Source organism: Petaurus breviceps, unplaced genomic scaffold, assembly GCF_028583685.1.
Source record: "Petaurus breviceps papuanus isolate PSGF00001 unplaced genomic scaffold, PetGlider_PUasm1.0 551, whole genome shotgun sequence".
Taxonomy (NCBI): domain Eukaryota; kingdom Metazoa; phylum Chordata; class Mammalia; order Diprotodontia; family Petauridae; genus Petaurus; species Petaurus breviceps.
In genome coordinates this window covers 35,186,574-35,205,267 of record NW_027186372.1, presented here as the reverse complement: position 1 = coordinate 35,205,267, position 18,694 = coordinate 35,186,574, and the positions used below count along the sequence as shown (strand labels likewise).

The 18,694-nt window shown below is 45.9% G+C and overlaps 2 protein-coding genes across 3 annotated transcripts in view; one reads left to right on the top strand and one right to left on the bottom strand.

Moving 5' to 3' along the window:
- Positions 1-11,192, top strand: part of HMGXB3 (HMG-box containing 3) — a 65,337-nt gene extending 54,145 nt beyond the window's left edge. For both annotated transcript variants that reach the window (XM_069102630.1, XM_069102629.1), the window contains 7 exons: positions 587-718; positions 1,188-1,372; positions 4,126-4,345; positions 5,013-5,146; positions 7,912-8,028; positions 8,475-8,684; positions 9,525-11,192. In XM_069102630.1, the coding sequence (XP_068958731.1) occupies positions 587-718; positions 1,188-1,372; positions 4,126-4,345; positions 5,013-5,146; positions 7,912-8,028; positions 8,475-8,684; positions 9,525-10,001 (1,475 nt within the window). In that variant the 3' untranslated portion in view covers positions 10,002-11,192. The remainder of the gene's footprint in view (positions 1-586; positions 719-1,187; positions 1,373-4,125; positions 4,346-5,012; positions 5,147-7,911; positions 8,029-8,474; positions 8,685-9,524) is intronic.
- A 467-nt stretch (positions 11,193-11,659) lies between these two features.
- Positions 11,660-18,694, bottom strand: part of CSF1R (colony stimulating factor 1 receptor) — a 50,082-nt gene continuing 43,047 nt past the window's right edge. Inside the window, exons 11-21 of the mRNA XM_069102632.1 lie at positions 18,151-18,277; positions 17,244-17,348; positions 16,282-16,392; positions 15,767-15,923; positions 15,003-15,070; positions 14,741-14,838; positions 14,149-14,271; positions 13,910-14,021; positions 13,510-13,609; positions 12,976-13,084; positions 11,660-12,882 (exon numbers count right to left, since the gene is read on the bottom strand). Coding sequence (XP_068958733.1) covers positions 12,754-12,882; positions 12,976-13,084; positions 13,510-13,609; positions 13,910-14,021; positions 14,149-14,271; positions 14,741-14,838; positions 15,003-15,070; positions 15,767-15,923; positions 16,282-16,392; positions 17,244-17,348; positions 18,151-18,277 — 1,239 coding nt within the window. The 3' untranslated portion in view covers positions 11,660-12,753. The remainder of the gene's footprint in view (positions 12,883-12,975; positions 13,085-13,509; positions 13,610-13,909; positions 14,022-14,148; positions 14,272-14,740; positions 14,839-15,002; positions 15,071-15,766; positions 15,924-16,281; positions 16,393-17,243; positions 17,349-18,150; positions 18,278-18,694) is intronic.

Sequence of the window (18,694 nt, the reverse complement as noted above, 5' to 3'; positions counted from 1 at the left end):
AGAGATATGCCCCAAAATTTAGTGAACAAGGCTCAGTTCCCTTTTAAAATACTATTCTCGATTTTAAAGCTTTCCATCATGTCTTCTTTTAACCTTAATCTCTCCAAACTGAAAGGTCTGAATTGTCAATACTCAGTATATATTTGTTAAGTAATTTGTTGCCAGGCACTGTGCTAGGGATACAAATAAGAAAGACAGCCCCTGCCCCCATTTCTTATGGGAATAAGATGGCCCACAAAAGAAAGCTATAGAGAAGGTTGAGAAGGGAGGGGGAGAGATCAAAGAAATCCAAAATGAATATAGCTAGAGAGAAGGAATGAAGCCAGAGAAGTTAAAGAAGAAATGCAAAATGAATCCTCTTGTTCCATTCCTGTGTAAATGTTACACAAGTTTAGTTAGCTAGAGAGGTACAGGTTTCTGTCTTGAAGACTAATCAATGATTTGGGGGTTGAGAGGTGAGAGTAGGGGATTCCTAACATGCACTCTCTTGGACCTTAATTAGCCTTAGGATAGGCTGGCATTTAGGATGTTTGGCACTCCAGAACCTATCCAAAAGACTGACTCCTTTTTTGCCTTTAACTGATAGGTCTCTTTAATGTGGGGAACAAACTGTTGGTGAGTTTGGATTTGCTCTTTGCAATCAGAAATCACATCAGACTGGGAGAGGATCCTAAGGTGGCCATCAGCAGTGTCCTGGAATCAGTCCACGAACAGACAGGTGAGGATTGATATCGGAGTTAGGACTTGAGCAACAGCAAAGTTTTTGACTGGAAGTTAATTAGGAAAATCACTTTGAAACTGCTAATATATCTGAGTGGAAGAAGCAGTCTGAAACGCCCTCAAATCCTATGGCCTAGAACTGAAGGAGAGCTGAGAGATTTCTATTTGTCATAGATGCTTAATTGACCCCTTTTATGTCTTCTAATGACTAAAATTGGTCTGTGACTCTTCCTGTCCCTGTTTGGCTTTTCCTTGCTGAATGAGAGTCAGCCCTGAAGTCAAAGTGAAGCCCAGGCTTCCTTTGCTGGGAAGAAGATGCCCTTCGGACTGACTTTATTTTCAGGTTATGATGCCTACTTCTAAGAAAATAGTTCTTGTTCCTACAGGTCAGAGTCGATTCACATTTGCTGCCTCAGAAGACACCTGATGATTGTATGAAACTCACTGTAATCTTGTTCTTGTTCCAGAGAAAACGCTGGGCCCTGAGGAACGGAGCCAGCTCCAGGAGCTGCTGGGCAGCGGCTACTGGGCATTTGAATGCCTCACTGTGCGAGACTACAACGACATGATCTGTGGTGTTTGTGGGGTGGCTCCGAAGGTAGAGATGGCCCAGAGGAATGAAGACAATGTTTTGGCTTTGAAAAATGTGGAGGTAACGTGTCCTGGTTTGACATGGAGCTCTTGGAGTCCTCCACTGCAGTGCCCCAGTGGGAGCCTTCAGGGGCCCTTAGCCTGCTCAAGGACAGCATGCTCTGGGTAGGCTGCTTGTTTGCTTCAAGAAAAGTTAAAGAACTTGCCTAAAGGCTTGTTCCTAAACTTACTCTTGCAATAGAACTGATTTGTAGGGAAGAATGATAGAAATGGAGTCAAATTAGTGACCCCTTGGGCACACTGTAAGATTGTGATCTGGAGAGCACAGCCAGCAGGCATCTGACTAAACATATCCAAAAGCAGAATTCCTTTTTTTTTTTTAAATTTACTTTTTTTTCTGAACTTAAACGCTAAAAAAAAAAAAAGATTTCCATGAATACAGAAGAAAACAAATTGGATTCTGTATGAAGCTGTGTAGCTCTATTTCACAGGTCTTGCTTTCTAAAAACATGTAACACATAAATTGTGTAAATGTTTTATACGTTACTTTCAGAGCCGTCCTGCATTTCTGGACTTCCTTCTGTTATATGCATTTAAAAATATTTGTGGTTTTCTCTTTTTGGCTTTGGTAATTCAACCCCCCTCCTAATTAAGTGGGAGAAAGAAAGGGGGGAAACCCTTGTAACAAGTAAGGATGGTCAGAGCTACCCCACTTGGTGGCCGTGTCCACAATGGTGTCTCTTTCTTTCTCTTCCTCATGTCCGTGACATCTCTGTCTAGAGGTGAGTGAGATGCTTTATCAAAGATCCTCTGAAGGTTTTGCTGGTCATTGCTTAGAGAACCAGAGTGTCCTCTGAAGCCTCTCATAGTTGGGTGGGTTTTGTGTTTGTTTTTGCTACATTATGTCCTTGTATAAGTTTGTTGTGGTTCTGTTCATGGGCAGCTGGGTGGTGCAGCAGATGTTAGCGCTGGGCCTGGAGTCAGGAAGACTTGTTTGCCTCCGTCTGCTCAACTGCAAAATGAGAATGTGAGCACCCACCTCACAGGGTTGTTGTGAGGATCAAATGAGATAATAGTTGTAAAGTACTTAGCACAGTGCTTGGCACACAGTAGGCACGATATAAATTCTAGTAGTAGTTGTTAATTTATTATCTCTATTTCTGTTTCACTCTATCAAGATTCTCTGAAATTTTCTTTCTTTTTTTTTTTTTTTTACAGTTCAGTAATATTCTCTTACCTTCTAATACCACAATTTGTTCAACCATTCTTAGTTGTCTGAGAGGCAATCTGAGGAGCCTGCTTAGATTCCATTTAATTTTTTCTTCTTTCCCACCTTTTAATCCTCCCTTCAGGATCAGCAAGTTAGTTTTACTTGAAATTATTCTCTCCCCTTGATTATTCTTTCTTAACTTAGCCTCTTTGATTCTCATTTAATATCCTGTTGAGTTTAATGTATTTCTGCAGGAAACTGTATATACGTGTGCATGTTCAACTCTCCTTTGTCTATTTCAGATAAGAGGTTTAGAGGAAAATCTAATGCGAAACTCCCCTGACCTCTTTTTCTTCATTTATTTACTGCATCCAGGGCCCTCTCCAGTCGTCCTGATCCATATCTGGTCACTGGACCCAGATGGGCTCTGGAGGAGAGTGTGAGGCTGGCATCCTTACACACAGCCCTCCCTCACTTAAATCTGATTCATTTGCAAGTCATGGCATCACTTTCCTGATGTCATGGTTCTCTTTGAGAATGAAGGACAAACAACAGCAGTGGTCTTCTCACACACCCAAATTCATCCCCTTCTTTCTCCTTTCATTCTAGTACATTCCTTCTTTTACCCTCCCTTCTCTTTTGCTTCTTCAGATCCTAAGAACGGAATCACTCAAACCACCCCTCAGGATCTCTGGGTGGTTTTTTGTTTTGTTTTGCTTTTCTTATTTAACTCCCTCAATACCCTTTGGAGACATTTAACTTCTTTTTTATTTTTTTAAAGCAACTGGGTTAAGTAACTTGCTCAAGGTTACACGGCCAGTTATTTCTGGGTGTGGTGCTAAGTGTCTGAGCCTGGATTCGATCCCAGGTCATCCCGACTCTGGGGCCGGTGCTCTTACTCACTGTGTTACCTGGCCGCCCCATACATTTAACTTCTTAAGGGACACTTGTGGAACAACTTTTATCTAAAATTATTTGACCCATATTTAAAATATAAACAAAAAGTATGATTTAAGCATTGCAAAGCTAAACTGTGAGCTGTGGTTATACATTTTACTTTTTTAATCTTATATTGTAGTCCTTTCAAGGTCTTATCATAGCTTAGGCCTGTCTTTTCTCTTGACTTCCAGCTTCCTTTTGGCTGCTTGTCAACAAACATGTTAGTTATGCTTTCTAACAATTTTTCATTACTCTGAGTATTCTTTGGTCCAGTCAGCCATCCCTGGCACAGAGAAATTGCTTTTGATTTCCTTAGACAAAGATTTGCTAGGTTGAAAAATTCTAATATTCCCTCTTTAATCTCCTTCTCATTTAATTTTATTTAATTTATGGATTTAATAATGGAGAGACCCTTCTTCTTTACTCACTATGCGTTCTCCTTTTTGTTAACACCAACTGCTTATTTAATATGGGCCATATTTATTCCCTCCACCACACTTTTCTAAAACATTCTCTTTACCCTTTTGCAAACTTAAGTTAGTTGGTACATGCTAGCTCTAAATCTTAGAACCTTATTAAGTTTTGAAATTCAGGTGATTATGTGGTTTTCCTGATAAGATTAGGCACCTAGTGATTGAGTGACCATTTTCACATTTACCTTTTAGTTCACTTGGCCAGAGTTCCTGGGTTCCAGCGAGGTGAATGTAGAGGATTTCTGGTCCACAATGGAGACTGAGGTCATTGAACAGATGGCCTTCCCTGCCAGCATCCCTATCACCAAATTTGATGCCTCTGTCATCGCCCCCTTCTTCCCACCATTGATGAGAGGACCTGTGGTTGTCAACACTGAGAAGGACAAGAACCTGGAAGTCCAGTCAGTTCCTGGTAAGGCTGTCTCAGAAAACTAGTGATAATGCTGAGCAAGTACTTCTGATCCACAAGTGCATTGTGTCTGTCGCATAGCATAATACATCTAGAAAGGTAGGGACTGCTGATGGGTCTCTGCAAGGATTCCCCACTTCTTCAGCTTTAAAGCAGAGGTTGGAGAACAAAAATACATAGGGAAGAGGCTTCTAAGTAGCAGCATTGAAGTCTTTGATGTCAGCTTTGCAGGTACTTTCTGACTCAGAGATATAAGTCAAATGTCTATGAGTTATTTGGCCAGCTAAGTATAGATGGAGTCTGGTGTTCTAGCTAATAGCCAGGAAAATTGAATGGAGTGAGAATTCACTCACTTGGGTGGTCTTTTTTTCCTTGGGGGCTTTCTTTTGTCTTTCAGAGCTTGGAAATGGGAAATGTTATAGACCAGTATGGTTTCTGGCTTGGGCTACCAGTCTGGAGGGAGCTCCCATCTCATTGGGAATGTAGGCATGCAAATGTGTTTTGAAGAGCTGGTTCCTACTGTCCCTGCAGCATAAGGAAGTTCTGAGTCTTCATTTCCTTTAACTGCTATATGAACCTAGAATGCTTCCTGTTCACAGCCTGTTATTTTGCCTGTAGCTGATAGGCATCCTTCTGTGCTCCGCTGCCCACTGCCCCTGTCCTTTTACAGGTAACGGCAGCTCCCTAGTGAGGCTGCTTCAGGAAGGCACTTTGAAGCTGGAAGAGATTGGCTCCTATAGCAGAGAGCAGCTGCAGCACCTTCTGGGGCTGTGTGGTATCCCCTGGGGGGCAGAGGAAACGAAGGTGAGCTGGGTAAAGAGGTGGCCCCTGGGAGCTTGCATGCTTACCCCAATCAGAATGAATGATTTTAAATGAATTTAATTGTTTAGAAAAGTAAAGCATACTTTGCTCAATGGACAAAACCCTTTCCCTCTAGAGCTACTTTTTAAGGAATTGAAAAAGAAACTGCTTCCAAGATAAAGAGAAGAAAAATGTCAAAAAGACAGTAACCCTAGTTTAACATTCACAAGCACAAGAGAACCTGTACAGTTGCTTCAGTGTAGCCTTGGACATGTCCATTACCTTCTTCTCCTGGACACTCTTCTCCCTAGATCTTAATGACATCGTTGTCTCCTGGTTTCTCGTCATGTCTCTAACTATGGGTGCCCCCAAGGATCTAGCCTGAGTTCTCTTCTCCCTCTGTACTCTCTCTTTTGATGATCTCTTCCTCAGCTTCCAGGTGTTCAATGATCATTTCTGTACAGACGGTTCCTGGATCTTCACATCCAGCCTTCATCTCTCTCCTGACCTCTTCTTGCATCATCACATGCCTTTTAAACATCTTAGATTTGACATCCTTCAGGCAGCTCAGATTCAGCATGTCTAGAACCATACAATCTTACCCCCAAGCACTTGCCTCTTTCAAGCTTCCATATTCTGTTCAAGGGCATCATCCTCCTCCCAGTCCCTGAGACTCGCAGCTCCAGTGCCGTCCTTCCCTTTTCTCTGGCCCTCCCTCCACACGTACAGTCTGTTGACACATCTTATCATTTCTACCTTCAGAGCATCTTCCATATATGTTCCCTTCTCTCTATTCACATAGCCACTGCTCTAGGATAGGCTCTCATCATATCATTCCCGGACAGTTTCACTAGCCTTTCATTCTGCTTGGTATCTCCTACAGTCTTCTTATACTTTAACTCCCCTCTATACATTTTGTGATTCAGCAACACTGGCCTTGCTGTTTTCTGTACATAACGCTTGTGACTCCCTGTCTTTTCATTCCCTGGCCCCCCATGTTCTCCCTCCTCACCTTTGCCTTCTGGCTTCCTTCAGGACTCAGCTCAAATCCCACCTTCTTCCAGAGACCTTTCCCTGGTAATGGCTGTCTGAGATCACCTTCTGTGACATATATGGCCCACCTTCTGGGCGTATATCTTAGATGTGCATAATTGCTTATATGTTGTGTCTACCATTAGAGTGTGAGTTTCTTGAGGGCAGGCACTATATGTTTGCTTTCCTTTGTATCATCAATATTAGCATGCTGCCTGACATGTAGTAAGCATTTAATAAATGCTTGCTGACTGACTGACTGCCTTTTAGTCAGATTCTCTGCTTCCTAATCTGTGAAATTTGACTCTATTTCTACTTCTTCACTGTCTTGTCACGCAGACTTTCACATTGCACAAATCTCATTTTTGTAGCCTGAATAAAACTTGTATCTAGAATCATCATTCCCTACCAGCTGTCTCATCTAGACAAAATATATACCCATTGCCTGTCTCTATATGAATTCCAGAAAATTCATATACATTAAACAAGATACAGACCAACAACATTGGATAAAAATGTACCAGATTTGCTGCTTATGTGCTTAATGACACTTTGTTTCCTGGTTTCTCATCATGTTCACTAACTGAGTGTCCCCAAGGATCTAGCCTGAGTTCTCTTTTCCATCTGGAACCCTTGACATACAGCTCTAGGGTTCTTGGAATTCCTAGAGGAGCTGGGTGTGGTTAAATTCCTTCATGCCAGTGAGAACCAGTAGTCCTCTGTCAGGTCTCCATACTGAGAGGAAGGAGAAAGGTATTTATCACTGGCTTGGGAGTTTGGCAAATCTTTCTTTTCTATTTTATTTTTTTTTTAAAGAGCATGTCTGATTATCGCCCCTAAGAGATTGCTAGTGATCTTAGAATAGCTAAAATTGTCTGAAGTCCCATCCCTAGTCAGTTAGATTTATATGACTCAGCGGTCACAGAGGAAATCTTGGAGACTACAGTGTACAAAATATAGGGAGCTACTTACAGACCAGACCAGACTTTTAAAAGGCCCACCAGATAGGTCTGACAGACCTGTTTGAAGTGACCAGATGATGTGAGCTCAGCCTGATGAGTTCTCTTCCACAGAGTCTTTCTGGAGATTGCCAGAGGTCTCCTACAGCACCAGGGCTTTGGGGTGTTGCCATCCAAGATAGGCATCAAACTTTGGGAAAGAAATGAGCTTCATTTTTTTGGACTTAAAACCTAAACACAGAGTGAATTTTTTTTTCTTGGTCAACTTTAGAACTTTTCATGTTTTTATAGAGTAGTTTATATTCAAAACCAGCCTCAGAATGTTCTTTCTGATGACCTACTAGTAGCAAAGAATTCTGGTGGGCATTGCTACATTGGTGAGGCAGAGGGCTTTTGTCTGCAAAGCTGTGGCCCAAGGAGACTTACTGAGGCTTTGGGTGGTGGCACTGAAGTCAGTCGAATAATTGCTTATGACATAGCTTGTTAGTTTTTGTGGAAATAAAATACTCAGCACACAAATATTTCATTTTTAATGATTTTTTTTTAAACCACAAGATTCTTTTATATCCCTGGATCTAAGCCTCCTTTTTTTCTTACGCTGCATAGCACAGAGTGTTGAGAGCTTTATGGTTTGTATGGCAGGCAAAGCATTATGTGCAGCCCTACACACCAGCACCCAGAGCTGGAGAAGTTCAGATAAGATCTCCAGAAGGGAGCATCACTTAACAAGTCCAGATTCTGAAGTAGCCATATCTGTTCTTTCCTTTTCTGCTCCAGGATCAGCTCTGTTACTCATTATTGGCTCTCTATGAATCTATACAGAATGGGGGAGGAGCTAGACAACCTCCATCCCACCTTACTGGGGGCAAAATCTACAAGGTGTGTCCCCATCAGGTAAGGAAACATCAGGGTTGCTAGTGGGGGGAAGGGACTTGGTTCTTTAATTGTGGAATCATTAGCTGTTCTGAGTAAGTAGGAGTAGCAGAGATGGCACTGAGAATCACCTCCTGGTCTTTCTGCAGAGATGTTAAACCACCTCTTTTGTAGAATAGCACAGAATTGGGACAAGGCATCACTGTGTGACAGTTAAGAACAGGATTTGCCTCCTGGTGCCACTAGATGGCCCGTGGGGCTTCTGGAGAGGAAACTGTTTGGGAGGGAAGTGTGGAAAGGAAGTGGATGTGGAGTTTGCACTGATTTGAAGCCTCTCTTCAGACTGGAATTTTTGTTTTTTTTAAATCTTGGAAAGCAGTAAGTGCTTCGGGATATTCTTAGTCATTGCAGTATTCCTTAAACTGATTCTGGTCAAGTATTCCTTCATCTATGTCCTCTGGCCTCAGGTGATATGTGGCTCCAAGTACCTGGTTCGAGGGGAAAGTGCTCGTGACCATGTGGACCTGCTCACCTCCTCCCGCCATTGGCCTCCAGTCTATGTAGTGGATCTGGCCACACCAGTGTCCTTGTGTGCTGACTTGTGCTATCCAGAACTGACCAGCCAGATGTGGGGGAGGAACCAGGGCTGCTTCTCCAGCCCCACAGAGCCGCCCACAGTGAGTCTTCTAAGGGTACATACCCCAGGGCCACAAAGAACAAATTTGCTTGGGGCCTGCTTCATGTCAAACTTAATTACCAACCTTTATCCTTGTCACATTTCTCCTGGCTCCTTTTGGTTTAGTAAAGTGACTTAGCCAAGATCACACAACTAGTTAGCTGCAGAGCATTAATATCAAGAGAACCCAAGTCCATTAACTTTCTTCATTCTCCTTATTTTCCCATTACAATATACTATTATTATATGAATCTTTAAGACAACAGATTTCTAAGAACAGAATCTGTAACTTGCTTTGTGGGGTATTGGGAATGTGATTATGATGTGATTTGGTCACAGCAATTCATATAGGCTGTAGTTTAATTTCTTTTTTTTTTTTTTTTGCCTTTTGGAGGGCAATTGGGGTTAAGTAACTTGCCCAAGGTTACAGGGCTAGTATTTTTGTGTGGGTGTTAAGTGTCTCAGGCTGGAACCGAGCTCGGGTCCTCCTGACTCCAGGGCCGGCGCTTTACTCACTGCGCTACCTAGCCGCCCCCAATTTATTTTCTAAAGCATGGGAAAGTTAAGATCAGCATTGGGGGAAGAAATGCCCATAACAATTAAATCACAGTACCTTTAAGTATTAAAGCAGGTCAGGACACCCCCATCCCTGGGTATTTTCTCACTAATCTCCTCCTCAGGATTTGGGCCCTTACTAAATACATAGCCCAGCCTGTGCCACTTGGAGGAAGATTATCTGCCTCTCCAGATAAACATCTTCCCCAGTTGTATTGTGGTCCCTAGCCTGAATTTACTAATCATTTCCTGTTGTGAATATGACTTTCCCCTCTGTGTCTTGCAGTACATGTCCTGCCCAGAACTTTTGGACCGACATTACACTGTAGATATGACAGTAGCTGAGCACTCAGTCCAGCACCCAGTCACCAAAACCACCACTCGGCGCATTGTCCACACTGGAACAGACCCTAACAATCCCAGTGACCCCAGCTCCAGGCACCACTCGCTCTCCCTGTGCCGAGAACTGGAACCCTATGAAGCTGTCCTCACTGCTATTGCAGACAGCAAGACAAGCAACATTCGCCAGCGACCTGTCACCTTTGACAATGCCACTCATTATTACCTCTACAACCGCCTCATAGACTTCCTCACCAGCCGAGAGATTGTCAACCGGCAGATTCAGGACATTGTACAGAGCTGCCAGCCAGGAGAGGTGGTGATCCGAGATACTCTCTATCGCTTAGGGGTGGCACAGATCAAGACTGAGATCGAGGAAGAAGATTTGGATCCTCAGGGGGAGGAGAGGGAGACTTCTGAGTAAGCCAGGCCAATCCCTGAAGGCACTCTTCCTTCTGTCTCAAGCCATAGTTGGGGGGTACCCCCAGGCAGATACGTCCAGTGGGCTGGCAGTGACTCCGAGAGGCCATTTGCCTTTGACTGCTTGTGATGATCAAAGAGCCATGTGCTTCCGTCTGTTCTCAGGGCAGGCAAGAAGCGCCCCCCCCCAGACTGTTTCCTTTTAGAGCTATGTCCCACCTTCTTTCGATGGTGGTGGATGTTCAGAATCCTCTTCCAGCTATGGAATAGCACTTAGGATGTCAAAGCCAGTCTGTAACTGCCTCTGCTCCATTCCAGTCCCCATCTCCTACTCCCAGAAACCCAGTTTTCCAAGAGTGTGTGTAGCGGGACTTGGGCTCCCACCTACATCATGGGGGAAACAGTGGGTCAGGGCAGGAGGCCAAGAAATAGACTGTTATTGAGGTGGCCCTTCCTGCTGGGCTGAGTATTTGCTATCCCAGACTTGACATGTCATAACCCTGTTTTTATCTCTTTCATTTTTGGCTCTGAGAAGAGGACATCTAGAGACCCTGCAGGGCTTTTGCATGGTTCGATCAGGCCTTGTTAGTGTTGTGATTTCCAGCTTCCACTCCTTTGGGCACTTTATTCTTTCTGGTGCTATGTCCTATTCATGGCCTAAGTCTTTTCTTACAAGAGAAACCAAATCTGGAAGCAGCTTTAGGGAACAGCAGTGGGAAGCCAGAGAGTCCTCCACTAAAAGATAATTAGTCAGGGACCAGCTGGCCTAGGAGCACCCAGCTTCTCCTGTTTCTGTTTCTTGGGTCTGCCTGCATCATTACCAACTATAGCTTTGAAGAAGGCAGTCCCCCTTCCTTTTCTTTCCAGCTGCATCCTCCTCTACATTCCCATATCACTCTGCTGATGGGGACTTAGCCACTGATCATCCAGGGCTGACGTGAGAGCGGAGGATGGGGAAAGGATGTGGGCAAGGGCAGAGGAGCTGTGGCACACGTGTTGTGTTGGTGAACATCCCTTCCATGAAGGGGAAGCAGACTGGACTGTAAGAGTGGCAGAACTGGTCCACACCCCCAGCGCCATTTTGGTATGGGAGTCTGCCATTTTTTGATTAATTTATTTGAGGAGTTGGTGATTTTTTTCCCCCAAATGATAACGTTTAATAAATTATCCATTTTGAGGTGAAGCAGAAATCAAATGTGTGATTTTTGTATGGGGAAGATATGAATACCACTCATGTGAGGCACATGTTGGTGAGTGGGTGGCCCTGCACCAGCGCTAAGAATGGGTTACACTGAGCCAATCCCGAAGGGACCGAGTGAAGTTAATGCCCATATAGAGACCGGACTTGGGATCTTAGCATCTCTAGGTTAGCTTATTTAACTTTGGAAGCGCTCTCATCCTTTCTCAAATGTCATCTGTACCAATGGGCGCCCCAGACCTAGCATTTTTTATCCTTTGGAGATGTGGCAGTTTTGATTTCTTAGAGGACATCATATCAGTATAAAAAGTCAAGATTCGAAAAAGGAACTGCATGTACATCGAGGGGAAAGGGCTAGGCACCATGGGGAGAAATTTCAGCTTTGGGAAAGGGGTGGAGCCACAGGGTTTGCTTTGTTCTGGTTTTGTTTTGTTTTGAAATTTGAAAGAAATCAAGAGGCTTGATTGAGTTAATGTTGTTAGTTTAATCTTGACCTTGATATCCTGTGAGGTGACTGTTAGTTAAAAGTAGACAGCTTAGTTTAATGCTTTTAGGTACGTGTCAGGTTTGCCCAGCCAAATGCCAGGGTTAGCCAGCCTTCAGAGCAGTGACTCATAACGTAAAGGGCCGAAGAAGATAAGCCCTGATGTTATTAGACCTTGGACTTTTTAATGCCATAATAGCCCAGAGCAGGGCATAAACAGGGAAGGAAGCCTTAGGAGTCCAGTCACTGAAATTCTAACCAGAAAAATTCACAAAAACAAACTTTAACAAAATTGATTTGTTATGTTGCCTCCCCAAGGAAATGTATCCCTGGAGTTCTCTGGTAGAAATGCTACATGTAAGCTTTGAGCTGAGTGGGGGGTGATAGGAACTATAGCCTCTCTGAGAACTGGCCTTTGCCACCAGTGATGGCTGACACTTTCTGGACATGACTTTGTTCTCTGCCTATACAGGTTTCTAACTCTTCCCTTAGGCTTGTAGATTTAAAGCTGGAAGGGACCTTAGAGAACAGAATCCAACTTGATCAATTTATAGATGAGTAGCAGGCCCTTTGCCTTGGGCCACATAGCTAGTAAGTGTCTAAGATGGGACAAAAACCCAGGTCTTTTAGATTCTGCATCCCATCCTTCATGCCACACTCCCTCTCCAGTATGGTTTGGGCTTTGGAGCTCACACTCCATTAAGCAATTTTTCAGTTCCTGAGGTTTGGTTTAGTCTTCCACAGGAAATGGGGAGAGAGGAATTCTTAGCCATAAAGGCAGAAATTATTTACTTTAGGTAGGGAGAGGGGAGAAGGGATAAAGTTGCTGAGATGACATTTGGATGGCAAAATAGGCTGTTAGAGCACCAGTGGGTTGAGAAGGGCCTAGACAGGAGCACAGCCGCCATATGGCACTGACCCTGGCTTGCAAAAATAACCATTCCCAGGGAAATAGCTAGCCTATTTATATTCCTGAGCTTCAAAGTTGGGCCCAGCCCTTAAGTGAAATAAGTAAATCATTGAGTGTCTCTTCATGCCCCAAGTTGACCCCCTTCCATAGAGAAGCTGACTGACTTAACAGAACTGGTAGTTGTTGGCCTGCAGTAAGGGCTGGCTGCTGTCCACTTGGTCACAGCACTCTAGGGGCTCACTGACACTGTCTTCCTCTTCACTGCTGCCACTACTGGGCAGGTTGGCATAGTCCTAAAGAGGAAGATGGAGGAGGAGAGTGGGTTAGTTCTGTTCAGGCCACCATGGTACCATTGACCAAGCCTCCATCCCCTGCTCCCATATTACCTGCTTTCTACCAGTGGCATCCATCTCCTCCTGAAGAAAGGAACAGATCTGCTGAAAGGTGGGTCTCCGAGTGGGTTCCAGGTCCCAGCATGCCTGCATGATGCTGTATCTGGTGGACAGGAGAAGCCAAAGAAAATTTCACTCATCTTTTTCCCCCATGTTCAATGACTATTCTAGATCTCCCTACCAGGAATGCTGTCTCTCCCATCCCTCTCCAGTCTTCCTCAGTCTTCAGGACCCAACTCAGATCCCTTCAATTCCATACTGAAGAGGAAAAAGAGTAGAATCCCTGTACTGCATTAAGGCTTACAATGTGCTTTCCTCAACCACCATCTGCCTATTGCCTGAGCATGGAGGAAAAAGATATTAGGGGAGGCTCCACAGAGAAGTTGACACTTTAAACTTGGTGTGGCAGGAGGTTGGTATGAGTAAATGCCTAAAGGCAGGAAGAAGATGCAAGGCCTGTTGGACCATTGTTGAACAGTTACCCTGAGAGAACAACATACCTAAGTCCTTCCTAGTATCTGAACTCACATGTTTGGGGGAGAGAAGTCAGGCTGGGCCATCTGATAACCCTCCTTCACCAACTTATAGAACTTGCTGTTCACCAGGATGCCAGGGTAAGGGCTCAAACCTGCAAAAGGCAGAACTCGGCTGTTTCGGCCCACATGCCATTCTCAACTCCCTTCCCCCTCTCCACATGCATACACGTTGGCCGCCTACTTGAGCACTGGGGGAGAGATACCTGCAATTGGAGAGGTATTGGGTTTCCCAAAACCCAGCCTAGAATTCAGCAAACAAATGCTGAATGAGTGATGGTTTGTTGGCCCTGAGGGCCAGTTAGCTGCTGGAAGGGAATATGCAAAGGACAGACCCAGAGAAGCCTCCCCAACTTGTCAGATGGGGCCCTGAGCATTACTGCCACTATACATACCCAGTGAGAAGATTTCCCAGAGCAAAATCCCATATGACCAGACATCACTCTGCACTGTGTAGATGCAGTCAAATATGCTTTCAGGAGCCATCCATTTCACAGGCAGGCGTGCCTAGACACAGGGAGTACCCAGTCTGTCACCAAGGGGGCAACAGAGCCTGGGGGTGGGGAGACCATCCTAGTCCCAGCCCTGTGGCCTAGGCCCAAGGGAGGTCCCACCTCCCTTTCACATTACTCACATTGCCTTTGACCACATAATTAGTATCATTCATGATGTCCCTTGCCAGCCCAAAGTCCCCAATCTTGGCTACACGACGACTGGTCACCAACACGTTTCTGGCAGCTACGTCCCGGTGAATACACTGCAAGGGGTGAGGCCTCAGAATTACCATCAGGACATGGGGCTTCCAGTGGGAGAGGAGATCTCAGGCCCTATTCCTACCCCAATCACTCATCAATTATTTTCCTGATCACTTCAGCTCTCAGATTCACTCACTTTACTAGAACGCATACGTCTACACACACAGGAAAATACATTTATCTTGACAAACATTAGTGCCAGACACTCTGCTAGGTGTTGCAAACACAGGTATAAAGAATGAAACTACTTACTCAAAATGATGCACACGCACAGACACACACACACACGTCTACCTCCTTATAACCCTCCCTCTTTCCCTCTCCCACCTTCTCACTCATGCACAGCCCTTTAGCAAAAGTGAGTCCCTGATACCTAGTAGGCCCCTTAGCCTCGGCCCAAGCTAGCCTGGCTTTAGCTCCCTCTCCCGTGCGGATGGGCCAGGCAGCAAGGGTCAAGCCTCAGACACTCACGTTCTTGGAAGCAAGGAAAGCCATGCCCTGGGCCACTTGGCTGGAGAAGCGCAGCAAGTCACAGAGCTCCAGAGGCCGCCGGTCCTCCTGGTCAAGGTCTAGGCAGAGAAGCTTGTTGAAGGGCTTGTTCCCTGTTTCCCTATCCCCGTCCCTCTATATCCCCTGGTCTCTACTCCCTTTCCTCTCCCCTGTCCCCCTGCACCCCTTGAATCAACTCTTCACCCAGGGTTTCCCTCTACTCCAACCCCAGCCCTCTCCTTACCCTGCTCAGAGAAGGAGCTCGAAGAGGAGGAGACAGGTCTCATCTCCACATAGGTGTCCAGGCCCTGGCTAGAGAAGGTGTTGTCACTGCCTCAGGCAGGTGGGGGCCATGAGGACTGAGGCAGAGCCAGGGCGAGGCCTCCCCCACCCCTAACCCCACTTGCACCTGCCAAACACCTGTCCCACACTCAAGTGGTCTGGGGCCCCAGGGATTTGTTAAGGAAATGCCCATCCGGGGAAATATTCTACATTCAACCCAGCCTTGGATTTAGGTAAAAAGGAAAGGCTGAACAACGAGGGGGGAGCAAGTGTATCCCCAATCGTCAGCATTACCACTCCCACTCCAGGCCCTTCCCCAAAAATCCCCCTCCGAAGAGTAGGCTACATTCTAAAGTCAGTGAGAAAAGCCTTTTGGAGTAGCCATTGTTGGGGACGTTTATTAGATTGTAAACTTTTTTAGGGCAGGGACATAGATTTTTCTGGCTTTGTTCTCCCCCCTACCTCCCAAGTAGGGAGCCTGGCACATAGCGGGTAATTAAATGCTCGGTGATGTATTCATTGGTTGAGTCTCTTCACTGGTATGGAAAGTTAAGAGTGAGATCTATGAATTAGAGTAGCTATTCCTCATGGTAGGAATGGGGCAACAGAGGTCAGTATGGCCTTGCCTTTCTCTCCCTCCTGCCTCACCCAAGTACTCCAACAATACCTCTTCCCCATCCCCCACCCCCAGCCTGAGCCCCATCCTAAGCTGGCTTGTGCCTTTACCCATGGATATATTTCTTCTCCAGATGGATGTTCCTGTACCCTGGGCCTCCATCAGGCTCAGAACTTAGGGTTGGCACCAACATGTCCTCTGCCTTACGGCGTAGAAAGTTGAGCAAGTCACCATGGTGACAGTACTCTGTGATGACCAGGACTGGACCTAGATGAGGAGGGACCAGTAGACACACTCAGCCCTGGGGGAAGAGGGGAAGCTCCCCAGGGGAACACACATGTTAAGGGATAGGTACTCTGCTGGAGACTAAAGGGTTCATGGTGAATAGAAGGAAGAAATACTGTGGCCTGGAAGCCAGGAAAGATGGGCTTAAGTCTCTGCCATGCTTCTAACTAGCTGTATGTCCTTTAGCTTTGTAATATGACAACATCCTGTGATCCTGTAATTCTAAGAGTCTGTTTGGGGCATAGCCCAGAGCTCTGTTATCTCTGTCTACTGAACCCTTTTCCAGGGAGCTCCTGGCTGGTCTGAGATCGCTTGGTTCCCTGTGCCATGTATGTCTCACCCCCATGGGTACATGCACCCAGCAGGTTGACAATGTTCTCGTGCTGCCCCAGGTGACTCATGATCTTCAGTTCTGACATGAGGGCCTCCTTCTCGTCTGCATGGGCAGTGGCTGGAAGACAGAGAAGAGGGGTCAAGACAGAACAAGAGAAGGGGAGAGAAGGAAAGACACAGAGGGCCAGATCCAAGAAGAGAGCCACGCATGGGGAGAAATAGCCAGGAGAGAGAGAGATACCAATGGACTAAAACAGAGACAGTGAAGCAGAGAGGGATAGAGACAGAGACATAGGCACATAGAGAAACAGAGAGAGAGAGAGACATAAAGAGATACCAACGGACTAAAACAGAGACACACAGTGAAGCAGAGAGGGATAGAGACAGGCACATAGAGAGACACCAAGAGAGGGACTGAGAGACAGCAATGTGAGACGGAGAAAGTGCTACTGTGCAAGGATCTCGGGACCCCTCAAAGGCCAAGGCTGGGCCTGTGGCTCTTGGTCACACCTGCCTCCTCCAGTCTGAAGACAATTCCCCTATGAAGGAGATAGACAAGAGGCCTGCCCAAAGTTTTAAGACCCAGAGAGAGGAAAGAAACCAAAACCTAGCATCTAAGATAGCCCAAGTATCCTGATCTCCACTTCCTACCAAGCTGATCTTTGGATACACCAAGTTCAAGGGATACAGAGGTCAGAGGTAGCTTCCCACAATCTTGTCACTAGGGAGGGAAGGGTGAGACCTCGCTCTTGAGATGACTTTTGAAGACCCAGCCTCTCTTAGGACGGATGTCTGAGACCCCATGTTTCACCCTGTACTCCCCCCAGCCTCTGCCCTTCACCCTGGGTTTCCCCCTACCCACCTTCTCAGTTTGGGTTTCCTCAGCCCTGCCCCTCATTCTGGGCTTCCCTAGCTGCCCTGCCCCTTACCCTGAATTCCCCCAGGAACCACCCCTCATCCACTACTTACACTTCAGCATCTTCACAGCCACCTTGAGGACAGCATCTTCCTTTCCCAGTCCAAAGGCTGTGGCTTCCACTACCTTCCCAAAGGCTCCAGCTCCCAGTGTCTTACCTGCCACCAAATAAAGGGTTCAGTGGGGAAGGGCTGGGGGAGGGAAGAATACATAGGGGCTACGGAGGGTGAAATGAGCAGGGGCAGAGCAAGTTTCCCAGTTAAGGAACTCAACCCAACTCAACTCTCTGGCGGGAAGCTCAGGTTGATGTCAAGCAGAGATGTCAGCCAGGAAGTCAATACTGTACAGGATGGGGAAAGGGAATGGGGGTGGGGGGAGAGACACACAAATGGTCTGGGATTGGAGGCAGTGAGTATAGAAGATAAATAGTTCTTAAAAATAGCAGTAGAAGGCCCTCAGAGAGCATACAGTCCAATTCCCACAATTTTACAGAGGAGGAACCTGAGGCCCAGAGAAGGCAAATGATTTGCCCAAGGTCACACAAGGAGTTGGTACTGGACATGGGATATGACCCCAGGTCTACTGACTCTTTCCTAGCCCAGTGCTCTGTCCAGACAGACTGGGTGAGTCACTCTTATTTATTTATTTTTTAATACTTTCAGACACTGTATGTCAAAGAACAAAACCCACTTTAAAGTGGACGCAACTATGATGGATTCTACAATATTATTGTGTAACTCCATCATACTGTGTGTGAACACACATATATATTTTCAGCAATGGGAGATGGGGGTCCCTAGATCCTGCTTCCCTCAAGATCCCACCTCTCCCCAAATCAGTCTGTACCCAGGAGAATGTTCTGGGTTGAAGGTCAGAACAGCTAGACTTTCTCCTTTACTAGCTTGTGGGGTCTAACCACCCTCCTAACCCTATGACCCAGATGGGCACCAGCCGTCTCACCAAACTGTAGGTTATTTCGGGGGAACTCCCATTTTTCATTATAGGGCAGCTGTGTGGGATCAATGAAGATGTAGTTGTTCCCTTCACAGGCCTCGATGATCTTCCAGTGTACTTGGTACTTGGGTTTCTGGGATGATGAAAGCAAAAAGAGAGAGAGCCGGTTTGGAGGCACGAAGAAGATGTGGGCATCAGGAAGCTAATAGTTGTGTTGTGGAACAGAGGAGGATGACAGTACCGTTAAACAGCTGCAGGGATCGTTCTCATGCCATGGGAAATTATAGGAATAGGGCCTGGATCTATGACCCACTGGTATAGAGAGCTCCCACATGAAGCAAGTCCCTCCACTGATACAGGTTGGCAGTCCTTCGCTGCAACTTATCATTTTAAAAAGAAAAGAAAGCGGGGCGGCCAGGTGGCTCAGCGAGTAAGAGCACCGGCTCCAGTGTCGGGATGACCTGGATCAAATCTGGGCTCAGATACTCAGCACCACACCCAGAAATAACTGGCCGTGTAACCTTGAGCAAGTTACTTAACCCCGATTGCT